At 35.6% G+C, this 14,142-nt stretch overlaps 1 protein-coding gene across 1 annotated transcript in view; it reads left to right on the top strand.

Moving 5' to 3' along the window:
• The window catches only part of TPRG1 (tumor protein p63 regulated 1), a 124,171-nt gene extending 110,504 nt beyond the window's left edge, over nucleotides 1-13,667 (top strand). Inside the window, exons 4-5 of the mRNA XM_037844653.1 lie at nucleotides 510-663; nucleotides 13,473-13,667. Of these exons, the coding sequence (XP_037700581.1) occupies nucleotides 510-663; nucleotides 13,473-13,667 (349 nt within the window). The remainder of the gene's footprint in view (nucleotides 1-509; nucleotides 664-13,472) is intronic.
• Nucleotides 13,668-14,142: the final 475 nt, after the last annotated feature.

The following is a 14,142-nucleotide window of genomic DNA, read 5'->3' as shown; positions in this document are numbered from 1 at the left end:
TTTGGATTGGTTATAGTCTAAAAGATGATTCATGCACCCCTGTTTGGGAAGATTCATGCTCTTTCTTAGTCAGTACTTGCTCACACTGACTGCTTTGAGGAAGCTGTTGCTGTTGAAATCCCCCTTCTTTTCAAAACTGTCTTCCACCTTAACTGTTTCAGTCCCTGTCCCACCTCCCCGGAGTCCTCCTCCTTCCATTCTCTTTGAAATAGAATATTGGCATGAGGTCGATATCTGTATCTCCAGGTCCAGCCTCTTTCCTGAGCATCAGAGTAACATTTCCAACTAGGCATTTCCTCATAGAATTCTCGATGACACCTTGAACTTACCATATTTGCAACAAAATTCATCTTCTAACTGCCAGAATTCTCTCAAACAATTCGGCTAATTGGAGATGAGCCTTTTATCTCAGTGATGATACAAAGGCTGACCCAGATATTACATTCCTTTCCCACCCTTTTCATTTTGTTTTATACTGGCTGATCTAATGGAAAACTTTTTCCTTATAGGAGACAGGGAGAAGGTCTTAGGATCTACTGGGGGAGTCCAGAGCAGCAGTCCCTGTTGTCCCACTGGAACCCATGGTCCAATGAAGTTCCTTATGCTACATTTGCAGAGCACCCTATGAAATACAGCAGTGAGAAGTTCCTCGAGATTTGCGAGGTAAGAGGCAACTTGAGCGTCAATCTTAGATGAGCATTATTGGTAGAAGCTATGAGCTTCTAAAACATAACTGTTAAAGGAAAAAATAAAGATGATAATAAGATACAACCAGGGGTTCAAATAGACAAAACTTTCGTAGGTTTATGGAACCTATTTTAGTCAACAGTGGCTCGGATTTATATATTTAAATATATACAACATTTATATTGACCATACCATGCTGTTCTCCCTTGCTAATTTCTTATAGTGTAACATTGTTAATAAATAGCTATAGTTGTTTTTGTATGATTGTATTTATTGCCTACAAGGCACATATCTTTTCTGTATATAATAAAATCCTAATTGTTTTATTCCGAGAAGAAGTATAGAGTGATACAAAATATGTTTAATCAGTTAGGGCTCTGTAGTCAAGTTTGATTTATTCCGTTCTCTCTCTGGGCCTCAGTATTCTCATCCCTAAAATGAAAATAATGTTCCTTGTTCTTTCTCCACACCTCATTGGACCATGGTAAGGTTAAATGTGGTAATAAACTGTAAAGGGATTGAGATTATTTTTATGTCTTCGAATCTGATATTCTCAAGTAGATTTTAAATCTATCAGTGGAATGGAAGGTCCCTTCCACTATTCTTCCATCTCCCCTGGGAGGGTTAAGTATTGCTCAACACAATATGTGGTCAGGAATTAAAATAATTGGAGTTGAAAATGCAGTTAAAGATCAAACTTCATATTTTTGACAAAACCAAATATACATATAAGAACGCATTTAAAGGTCTAGAAATTCTTACCTTCTCTTTCCTTTTTATATTTACCTTTATATTCTGTCCTTTAATTCAGAATGTCACAACTCTTTATTTGCTATAAATTCAAACTTAGCAATCTGTATCTTAAAGCCCTTCTGTGGTTGATGACATACATTACATTTCTTGCATTGATTTAAACACTCCTTATTCATATATGTATATATATATTATATATATAATATATATATATATACAGGTAGACATGTAAACAAATGTTTAAAATTAATAATTGCCTTATTCTAAACATGCATTGAAACAACATATATGGGAATAGAGGTGATATGGGGTCTTTATTACACTTAATATATAGGTTGGGTTGACCTGAACCCTATTCTATTCCCAGGAAAAATCAATGATCCTTTCAAGATTTATGCATATTTCCTCAAGGGTTTATGGTCTCATGGTTACCGCTGGCTCCAAGCTATTAAGGGCACTAAATTAGTTCAGTGTATGGGTGGTATGGCTATGTCTCATGTAATATTCCTATTTCATACTCCCACCCAAGAATCAACATCAGCTCTTAGCCTGACTCTTTACCAGCCAAAGCCAACAAAACAAAGCAAAATGGAAATCAATAAGAACAACATAAGACTTAATGTGAAAGCAGATTTCCTGAAGGTGTCCAGAAGACAGAATGGGAGTTTGTATCAAAATAATGCGAGAACTCAAAAAGGAATCTCAGACTTCTCTGTTTTTAAAAGGCTTTGTTAATAATACTGTGACACATTGCTCCATGGGCCCCTCTCTTCTCCTCTCCATGATGCTCTTGCCCACCCCCAAACCACTGTTGTTGTTTTTAATAATACAGAGAATTTATCTGTTTCTTAAAACCTGTTATGCCATCTCAAAGGGCTTAATAATGCATTTCCCCAAGAACTTTTCCCTCCATTAAAGGAAATCTGGATCTATTCATGAAAATAATATATCTTTTTGAATTAATAGCAATTGCATTTTACTGTAAGTCAAAATAAATATCAACTGCCTTGGTTATTACATCCATTACTGCCTGGGCCAAATCTTATCTTGTTCCTCAAACCCGGTGCTTTAGGTCCTTATTCCCTAAGTGTCCTTTGCTGGAAGAAGTTCATGGTGAGGGATGAAAGAACAAGTTCTATGAACTGCTGTGAAATGCCAGTGCCTCACCGTAATACCCCAAAGGACTTTACTTCATTCTACTACATATAAATACACCAAAATAATTTATAAAAGAAGGTGAAAATAATAACAATATTGGAGGGGGGGATGGAATAATTGGAATAGTTATTGCCCAAATCCCATGAAAGTAGCATTGAATTTTTCCCTAGGCTTTCTGCTGACCAAAGCTAAAAGTGAAATTTGATGGCCATAGTAGCTCTTTTTCGGATGGAAGTAAAATAACAAGGGTGTGTGTGTGTGAGAGAGAGAGAGAGAGAGGGAGAGAGAGAGAGAGAGTTTTGTGGGATGTGTGGTTAGCTAGTTGATTGTTTTTTTGTCAATCAAACTACTTTGTGGGGTCTGTTAATTATGTTTCCTTTAAGACTTTTCTCCTTAAATTATTGTTTCAAAGTATTTTTCCCTTCCTGGCAACAGTCTGGCATTTTGATTCACCAGGCCATTTTTCTTTTCTTTTTTTTAAAAATATTCAAAGGCCACCCTAAGTTCCAGCTATCTAGGAAAACAAGTGATCTCCATTTGAGATGTAAGATGATGAGTAACTTTGATCCAGTTCTTTGAGTCTTAGATTCTCTTTTGTTGTTTGTTTTTATATCACAATATTATTTGTGTTCAGGGCATTTTCCAAGGTGGGCTTTGATTAAGACCCAGTTATATTAATGAAAAAGAATAAATATGAACAAAATTAATTCTGGGGATCTAAGATCTCTTTTATGTGAATATTTTGGCAAAAGGTAAGATTTTTTAAATGGTTATATCAACTGGTTTCTCTGTTTCCATTATGAAGAAAATAGGCAAAAGTAAAGGAGTATGGGGGAAATACATAACCAAATCAATACTTGAAGCAATTTAATTCAATTTAACAAATCTATTGTGCTAGAGAGGAAGAAATCAGAGAGTGGAATTATACACAGTCAAACTTCCAAATTATTTACAATTAATGGAAGAACATTATTTTTTAAAATACATTTCTTTTTAAAATCCAAACTTACTCTTACCCAGAGTCTTCATCTATAGCACCTGGAATCTCTTAATTCAACAAATATTTTCTGACACTTACAAAGTGCAGTAATGATAATTATTCCTAATGATACAAACGTAATGATACAAGATTCTTGTCTTTGTGGATGGCATTGTTTAACAGAGGAGGCCAAAAGAAATGGAAATATATTAAAATGAGTGTTAATTGACCAAAACAGAAGTTTGGACCAAGTGAACAGGTATGGAGGTACATGAAGATGTAAATATGAAGTGTTCTTGGATAAAGAGTAATTCAGTTGGCTGGAGTTTAATCTTATTTATTCCCTGCCATAATTTTAATAGCTCAGATAATACATATATGGTTTTAAGTTGTTAGAGGCAATAGGAATGGAGAGATGATGATGAATTTTTGAGATATTCAGAATATTGAATCAATGGGAACAAGAAACTGATAGTCGATAGAAGGTGAAGGAGAGCAGAAAGTCAAAGATGCCATGGCTTTTGGCTTGGGGAAGATGGCAATTCCATTTATCTGAGTGGGGAAAAAGAGTAGGTTTGGAGGTTCAGTTTTAGATATTTTGAGTTTGAAATGTCTATGGGTCATGGGGTAGGGTTGACTATTATTAGGCAGTTAGAAATTTAGGTCTGGAGCTCAGGAAAGAAAGCTGAACTGGTAATATAGCTTTCAGATCATACAATATTACGTAGAAGTGAAACAATGGCGTTGGTCAGGAAGGCCCCTAAGGAAGAAGTATTGATGGGCAGAATTGCATTCAGATTCAAATTTATATGTCTTTGTAGCTCTTGACACTGATCAACTAAGTAACTCTCAAATATATGCAATGCATACTGTATCAAAAAACGTTATTTCTTCTTTTATCTATCTAATTCTGTACCACTCCTAATTTGGTAAACATGATTGTCAATTGGCCTTGTTTATCTCACAGCCTCACCAACCCTTTCCACTCTGCATGCACACTGTGTATCACCCATATAAAACAATCGTGAAAATGTACAATAATGGTTTTATTGCATTTAGTTTTATGATTTCAGGACATAAATATAATCTCATGTACTATATATATTTGCATCTTATATTTATTGATTCTAGTTTGCATGATGTTTTCAGGAGTTCAACTTATTGGATCCTAACAAACACCCTGTGAGGTCAGGATAGCTATCTTTATTTTTAAAATGAGAACACTTAAGTGATTAAGTCAGGGAAAAGGATGGAAACGTGAAGGAACTGCAGATGTGTATGTATGTGAGTTATTTGTATTTATATTCATTGATTGTATCTTATCTTATTATACTATGTTATATTATATATTAACAACCAGGCTCAATTATCTTTACTTGTCTCATCCACTTCATATTTTGCAACTTGTAGTCTTATCTTGCTTTGTTGGTTCCTGGGGTATGCATAGAATGCTGCTGGGAGGGATTAGTGACTAAACTCAGAGCTGGTGAATAATAGTCATGGATCATGGATGCTCAACAGCCAAATCAAAGTGATCTACAGATCAGCAATTTTTACTCTCTCCTGGCATTTTATCCTGCTCTTCAAGGCAATTTTGAATATGAATCAATAATATTTTAGCAATCAAATTTAACTTTATATCCTTAGCTCCTTTGTTTTCCTTCAACAAATACCTACCTGGTGTTGACTATTACATACCTGACAGTATGTTAGGAACCTGGGATATCAAGAAGAGTAAAAGAGATTCTGCCCTCCAGAAACTTATGATGTAAAGGGAGGAGGCAGAAAGGGAATTAAAAAATTATAATATAATGTACTAAGACTAATAATATGTAACAAAGGGATTCATAAGAGGTTAGGGGAACCCAGAGAAGGGAATACAAAAGTCCAATAGTTAACAGATGTGGTGACATTTGCTGTGAGGTTCAATATATGAGTAATCTATCAGGTAAAGAAGGTGGGGAAGGCATTTTAAGTAGAAGGAACATGGTTAGAAGCAGCAAAAAATTACAAGGGTATATAAAAATTCTTATTTTCTGAAGGATAAAGAGTCATTCAGTTTAGCTGGAGTTTTAAAAGTGTGTGTGTGTGTGTGTGTGTGTGTGTGTGTGTGTGTGTATTGGCAGGGGAGCATTGGGGGAGTGGAATAGGATTAGAATGGAAAATTGGAATTTCCAGTAGAAATCTCTCTTGGAGAAATGTTTTCTTCATCTTTCCTTTTTCTCTACACACCAGAATTTACCAACAGTTATAGTATCTCTAAAAAGATAATCCCAGGTAACATGTGTGAGGATGATTAAATACATTCAGTCCAGCCATGTGACTGCCCAACTGGTTTCTAGAATTGGGTAATAGACAGGCTAGCTCTTTGTGCTGGCATGCTTCACTGCCTACACAGGGAGGTGGAAACCTGTAGCCTGAAGGCTTGGAAAACCTGCTCAGCTGAGGAATGTGGACCTGCAGGCATGAAACCTGGTCTCTCCACCCAGTGTAAACAGGAAGAAAGTAATGGTTATAATAAGGAAACTGAGACTGTAGGCAGTGAATCGTGGACAGACAGTACCTGAATCAAACCAGGGGCCCTGGCACTCAGTTGCTAAATAATTGCTGTAAAGTCAAGAAGAACCCCGACTCCCTGTACCCCCCAACACACACACATGCTGCTATATTTTACCCTAACTAACACACAGCCCCCATGTCACCGGAGTTGTTATAACTTGATCCTCCATTTTTTGAGACTGGAATAAAAGAGGGAGACAGGAGTGGGTGCATAAAAGCTTTTAGAGAAAAATATTTTGCTGGTGGCATTCATATCAGATGACTTTGTGTTCCTGTTACACAGATTCAGTTCAGGTGCTTAAAATGCTCAAGAGCCAGCTTGGGGACTTGACCTTTTGTCTGCCTCTCCTTCAACGCGCTGCTTGTCTGTCTTCCTGGCCTCTCCTCAGATACAACTGGAAATGAAGTGCATCTGACATTAATGAAATGCCAAGTTCATTTTTCTTTCCAACACCTAGATTCTGAGGCCACTGAGGATTTTCATGTAATGAAGAATATGATTCAAGGAGGCATTCGGTAATCCAATTTGAGTAACATTTATTGATCCATGAAAAAGGCATCATGATTATTGATAATTGGCAACAGGCTTCCTTTACTCCCTTTGCAATATGATTCCAACTTGTATTTTAGCTTCATTGCATTTCATTTCCCCAATCCTTTCTGCAATACATACATTCATATATTCACATCTCATGAACAAACCCTTTATTTCATTTAATCTTCACAACCACCCTATGAGTTGGATGCTATTAATGTTCTTACTTTATGGAAAAGGAGCTATAATGTTCAGAGAGGTTGGATAACTTGTCCAAGGTGACACATTTAGTGAGTGCCATAGTTGCAACTTAAACCAAGTCAAATTCCAGTACTCAGGCTTTATCATTTTATACTTCCCTTAGTTCAGTGGTTCTCAACAGCAGGTGATTTTGCCCACAGGGGGCATTGGCAATGGTTGGAGACATTTTTGGTTGTCACACCTTGGGGGAGAGTATTACTGAGATCTGATGGATAGACATTAAGGACACTGCTAGATATCCTAAAATGCAGAGGACAGTCGATCTACCAAAAAAAAAAAAAAAAAAAAAAAAAAAAAACAACACACACACAACAAAAAAAAAACAAAAAAAGAGAATTATTGGCCCAAACTGTCAATAATGCCAAGGAAGAGAAACCCTGGTTTAGTTGAAGAGACAGCCACAATTGTGACTCTAATTCTCAGAGAACTGTATGAAATATTTGAGTGGAAAGAAAACTGAAAGGTCATAGAAGAAAAGATTACATTTTATGTTGAATATGTGGTAAGGCATTGTGGGAGAGGTAGGATTTGAGGTTAGTTTTAAAAGATGAATACAAAGTGTGGGCACTATAGATAATTTAGATTGAATCATAGACTGTTAGAGCTAGGGCTTCTTAGTCATGCTTACTCTAGTGATTTTCAAATAGTTTTTAAAATCAAAAGCATTTTAAAAATAAAATCTTACTCAGAACTCAAATATATGGAACTGATAAAAATAGAGCAGCTCTGATTGATGTAATTGAAAAGACGGAGGCAAGTTACCTGCTTGGCTTCTCACTTTTTTTTGCAGCTTTCCCCCAACATCTAGGAATCTGTAGTTCCATCAATATTAATAAATGGACCTTCTTTTCTCACAAATGTATCCCAGTTTGGGTGAAAAATTGTATGATACCCAACCTATGAGGAAATCTGATGCTCTAAGGAATATGGTTTAAAAATTACTGAAGCTGATTTTTTTTTTTCTATCCCTTTGAAAATGAAGAACTCCTTTCCTAAATATTGGGAGTTTACTGCTCGTATTAGCAGTATTGTTTAGAAGAGAGGACTTTAGGACTTACATCAGGAAACCTGTCACAACTCTTGCTCAATCACTTACTGGTTCTTTGGCTTTGGACAAATCTTTGTAATTCTCAGAACCCCATCTGGATTGCCCCCAAAGCTTAGCATCTTACCCAACAAAAGTTTTCTAGAGGTGTTAATTTCTACCTACTGCTATCTATCCTGCCTTGTTTATGCTATAAACTTCACTTTCTGAATATCCTTCATGACTTCTAACTCTATAATTATTATGGAATTTTTAACATAGGCTGCAGCTTTTCATCTGTATATCTGTTTCTATGTGCTCCAGGCTCATAAGCCCAGTTGACCACTAGAAATCTCTAAGAGGCTCACAAGTTAGACATCTCAAACAACACATTTAAAACAGAATTCCTAATCTTTGTATCTCACCACATCCAGTCTCTACCTCCTCCAGGCTTTCCCAGCTCAGTAATATTATGATCTCCCCAGTTGCTTAGGCCAACAATCTAGATGTCATCTTTGCTCCTCTCTTCTCTTCCCTTCTTAAATTCAATCATGTCATATCAACAAATTCTGGGCTCTGTGTCCAACAGCTATCTCTAAGTCAACCAGTTCTCATGTTCTCCATTGCTGTCCTAGGCCAGGTCGTCATCACATCTTGCCTGAAATAACCTCCAAACTAGTCTTCCTGCTTCCATTCTTGACCCTAACAGTAAATTCTCCCCACAGCAGCCAGGATTATTAAAAAAATAAAATAAAAATCATACAACACTGAACTCTTCCTTAAACTACTGGAACATAAAGTCCTTAATATGGCCCAAAAGACTCTGTGCCTAGTGCTCCACTTTTACTCACTCATCATCACTATACTTCAGCATCACAGACTTTCTCCCTGTTCCTTGAATAAACTAAACTCATTCTACCTCACAGCCTTTGCAGGTGCTGCATTTCTACCTGGGATACCTTCCCCTGCATGATTGGCTCCTTTTGTCATTTGGGCCTCTGCTCAAGTGTTACCTTCTCAGAATGATTTCCCCAGTGATGCTATGTAAATGACCCTTGCTCCCACTAATCTCCATCATTTCATCAAATTTTATTTTTCTCCTTGTATTTGTCATCATTGAAATTGTATATACCTGTTTGTTTTTTGCTTTCTGTCTCTACCACTAACATGTAAGCTTTATGAGAGCAGGAACCTTACCTGTCTGTTCATAGCACTTAGGTACACTTGCAATGTAATGTAGGTGTTTCACCAATATTTCTTGAATGGATTTAGATGCTTTCATCTGTTAGTGATACAGAGAGTTAATTCACAGTACTAATACTGATAGAAACAATTTACAAACACACAGGAAATTAAATCAGTTAAGAATAATATAGATACTAAACAAACCAGAAAATCATATCTTATATCTGACATTAAGAAGCAAATTTTGGCCTAGGAAAAATTTCTTAGTGAAGTTAATAAACACAAAATTAAACTAAGGGCTAAATCCAAACTCAGGAAAATAATCACATTAGAAATAATATTCTTGAAAAAAATACATAAAGACTAAATTTGAAATGAAAAAAATCAAATGTCTATTGTAAAATTCCATATGAAAGCATCCATCCAGTGGAAAGTTTCAGAAAAAAAATAAAAACGAAAATGGAAAAAAAATCATCTAACAGTTTTCTATAGAAAATTCTCCAGTAAGTTAAATTGTCTCAGTGTATTTCATGCTAGAAAACATATTGTTGATGGAAATTCACCAATGTTTGTATACTTTTTGCATGGGTTTTACACTCACATAGAGGTAAGAGAAACAAGGCAACTATATCTTTTGACCTGTTTATTTTTTAACCATTCTTCTTATTAATTGGAAAGCTTCAACAATCTTGGGAAGCTAATATTTAGGATTTTTTTTTCATCCAAACTTTTTATCTTGAAATAATTTTAGACTTACAGAAAAAATGCAAAGTTAGTGATGAGCTCCCATACATTCTTTATCCAGCTTCCCCTAATGTTAACAACTTGTATAATCATAGTAAAGTTATTTTTTAAGAAAAGGAAATTGATATTGGAATACTGCTATTAACTCAACTACAGACTTTATTGGAATTTCACCAGTTTTTTTCCCTAATGTCTTCTGCCTGTTCCAGGATCCAGTCCAGAATTCCACATTACATTTAGTTGTTGTATCTCCTTATTTTCCTCCAATCTGTGACAGTTTTCCAGTCTTTCCTTGTCTTTCATGACTTTAACACGTTTAATAAATACTGGTCAGTCATTTTGTAGAATATTTCTCTGTTTAGGTTTACCTGATAATACTGATCATTTCTCATGATTAGATTGAAGTCCACCATTTTGGGAATGATGCTGCAGGAATGATGTTGTGTCCTTTTCCCTGCATCAGATCATGAGTTCATGATGTTCATATATCTTATTACTAGTGGTATTGACATTTCTCACTTGGTTAAGGTGGTGCATGCTGGGTTTCTCCTTTGTAAAGTTACTCTTTCTCCCTTTGTAATTGATAAATATCTTGGGAGAGAAACTTAGGGACTCAGCTCAGGTGTTTTGAAGTTATGGTTTCTGAGTAGGCTTTAATTTATCCTTTGGCATTCATGAAACTTTTTGTTAAAAAAATCATATCATGGTTGTAAAAATGTGCGTTTTGGAATCTCTGCGAGGCATATTAAGGAACTCCATATTCAAAGAATAGAATTGGAGGAAATAGGACTAAAGGAACTAAAGTCTTTTCTAGCCTATATATAAAGATGATATTTATAACTGGAAGTGCTATGGCTTGCAAATATTTTAATATTACCCCACTTAAATCCATACAACAATCTGATGAAGTTAGTATTTGTTATTATCATTGTTGTTATTTTATTCCCATTTTCAGATGAGTAAACTGAAGTTCAGTGAGATTAAATGATTTGTTCAAGGTCCCACCAAGTTTCAACTGATAGGGCACTGCAAAACACCTGACCTACTGCATTGAATCCCAAGCACTTTTCCTATCACACACAGTGATGGAATGGACTTCCATAGGTAGCTGAGAGTTCCACATTATTGGGTATGTCTACGTAGAGGGATGTGACTTCTTAGTGAGGATGTGGCAAGGGTGATTAAAACACTAGCTAAAAAACTGGACTTGGTGAAGTTTAAGAACTCTTCTGAAACTGAGATTCCATGATTTTAAAACTTAGTATTTAAAGACCCATCTAATGAATGTATTCTTCCCTTTTTGTTTTGCTCTTTTGGAAACTGAAGAAAGAGAAGTTCTTCCTGCTTATCAACTAAAATACTAGTGGAGTTCACTGAAAAGAAGGATGTCCTTTAGCACAAATATTTCACTTCCAGGATCTCCAGGCTCTGTGACTATGGTTTGTTTCTCTCAGAGACACCAAAATTTAGATCTCTGTCCAAGTTCTCACAGAGTCTGAGAATTAGTAATTGGAGGTGCCACCAGTCCCTCTTAGCTATAGATACTGAAACTCATGGAAAAAAATCAAAACCCTATTTTTAAAATTAATATTTTAATATTATCCACTTAAGTAAATATTACTTGGAAGAAAAGCAGAGAGGAAGAAAAACTTAGTTTATTTTGAAAGCCCACAGACATTGCAGTACTCATGTAAACTCTATTCTGTTTCATTATCAAAGTCACTAAATTTTTTTACCTCTGAAATTATCTTGAAAAGCCATTGATTCCTACTTTCTTTTTCAGAGGAACAAACCAAGACTTAAAGGGGAAAGTGAATTTACTAATGTAACACAGTTTATCAATTGCAGAGGTTTCATTTTTATGACTTTTTTTTTGCTTATTAAGTAGAATAGTAATGATAGATACATTCTGAATTTTAGATTTTTTTTGCTTACTGATAGGAGAACTCAGGCCAAAAATGAAGCAGTATGTCCAAGAGCATTTTGGTATAAAATAAGAATCCAAGATAAAGCCTATATGGAAAATTTGGGTTAAGGTAAAGGACTCAGGACTTCTCTAACTGGGATTTATTGAATCATCACAAACAGATACTCTTGAGTTAAACCCTTAAAGCAAAAGCTGGCTTTTCCTCATGGAGGATTGTGAAGAACAATGATCCTTTTATAGGGGATGCATAATAACTTGTATTGAACTAAGAATGAACTTGAAGTGTTTGAATTTATTTTAGTGAGCCAGTTGCCTAGGAAACAGATTTGGATCTCACTGCAAGTAGGCTCTTACTCCTATTGTTCATGTTTACCACTATGCAGAAAAGACTAACGGTGGATGACTTCGTTATTCTCTATGAGCCTTAGTTTCTAACTTGGAAATGATGATGCCTATTTTACCTACTTGATAGGATTTTTACTGGACTGAGATAAGGTATATAAAAGGACTTATTGGGAATACAAAGACATAGCTTTCTAATTCATACCTTTGATTGCATCTGTTTGGAGTACTCCCTGAATTATCAGACTCTTTTGATGGAAAATAAAGAAATCCAATTCAACTTGGCCTGATCAAAAGAAGGATTTCTTTTTGTTGTTATTCACTTAATTTAAAAGTCCTGGAAGAGACTAATCTAATAATTCAAATGACTTTGTCAATACATCTCTTTTCATTTCTTAGTTCTTTCATATTTGTTAGCTTCATTTTCTGACAAATTCTTTATTATGTGTGGCAAAAATGACCATGAGTAGCTCCAGGCTTATAGTCTATCTGTTTGGCCATGTGTTCATGCCTGAACCAATCCCTAGAACCAGAAAAAAGGATTCTTTTCATTTGTTAAGCCCGAGTCTTGTTTAAGTCAGCTCCACTTAAACTGCATGGGCTAAGCAGAGATGTTTTTCCAAAGAAAATCTAGGTACTCTTACCAGAAGAAGAATTTCAAATGTTGGATATGATGCTGGGCCAGAAAAAAACAACAAATGCCTACTAGGACCTACCAACCCCCTTTCTACCTTGTTGAAATCCTCTTAAGCCTGTAAGGATTGTATTAAGAATGTCCTTTATGAAGCTATAACTGATCCACTAACCAGTTATGATTTCCCCCTCTTTTGTACTTCTTTAGCATTTTGTACCTCTCTTTTGTTGCTTATTTTAGTGAACTTTGTGTAAATCATTACATGTTCATTTCTAAGATTCTCTATTATAGTGTCACTTCGTTAAAAGCAAAAGCTGTATTTTACTTGCCTTTAAATCTTCCTCAGCAATCAACAGGTGTCTGACTTATAAGAGGCTAGCAGTAAATGTTTGTTGAACTGACTTCTTAATGTATTCAAATTATGAATGAATAAAGAAAAAAACAAACAAGACAAGCCAGATAATTTTATTTTGTACATAATTTATTAACAGCCTAATTTATTAAAAGACTAATCAGAAGCAATATTAACTATTCTCAGAAACAATCTATGTTTAAGGCCTAAGAAAGACTGAAAAACTACCACCCCAGGAGAGTGATCAACCTTTGTGAGGATTGGCTGCAGGGGGGTGGATCCCTGAACCTACTTTGTATTCACTAACTCTTCCTTCTACTTTTCTTCCTCAGTTGTCTGGATTCACATCTAAGCTTGTTCCAGCCATCCAGAATGCCCACAAGAATTCCACGGGATCTGGAAGAGGAAAGGGACTGACGGTGTTAGCAGAACCTATTTTGATCGAGACTTACATGGGTCTTATGTCATTCATTGGAAATCGCAACAAACTTGGCTATTCCCTTGCCCGTGGAAGTATTGGTTTTTGAGAGTCATTTTGGGGGGTGGGGTGGGGTGGGGTTTAAGCACATCTTCCATAGATTTGTTACTATTGAAAATTCCATTTCTGTCCACTATGTATTTGGACATTTTTACCCAAACCAGTTAATTACTTTTAAATACAATGACCTGATTTTGAATATTTGATTTCTAAGCAGCTCTAAAGGCTTTATTGGACTGATAGATACCCACTTCAGACCCCATATCAGAAAGATCAAATTTCCTTAAAGCTAAAAAATAAATACTGCTGGGATCACAAAACAATGTTATCAAATGAGTACCTGATCATAAACTTAGGACAGACTCTATAGGAAGTAATTGTTCATCCTGTTCTCTAAATGTAAGCTTTTTCGAGGTTTTGGTTTCCGTCCCTCTGATTCTGATTTTCTCTCCTATTGGAGTCTCACTGTATGCCAGTTTGAAGGTATTATGTCCCCCACAAAAAGCCATGTACTTTGATGCAAT

Source organism: Choloepus didactylus, chromosome 1 (assembly GCF_015220235.1).
Source record: "Choloepus didactylus isolate mChoDid1 chromosome 1, mChoDid1.pri, whole genome shotgun sequence".
NCBI lineage: Eukaryota > Metazoa > Chordata > Mammalia > Pilosa > Megalonychidae > Choloepus > Choloepus didactylus.
This window is presented reverse-complemented; position numbering and strand designations above follow the sequence as displayed.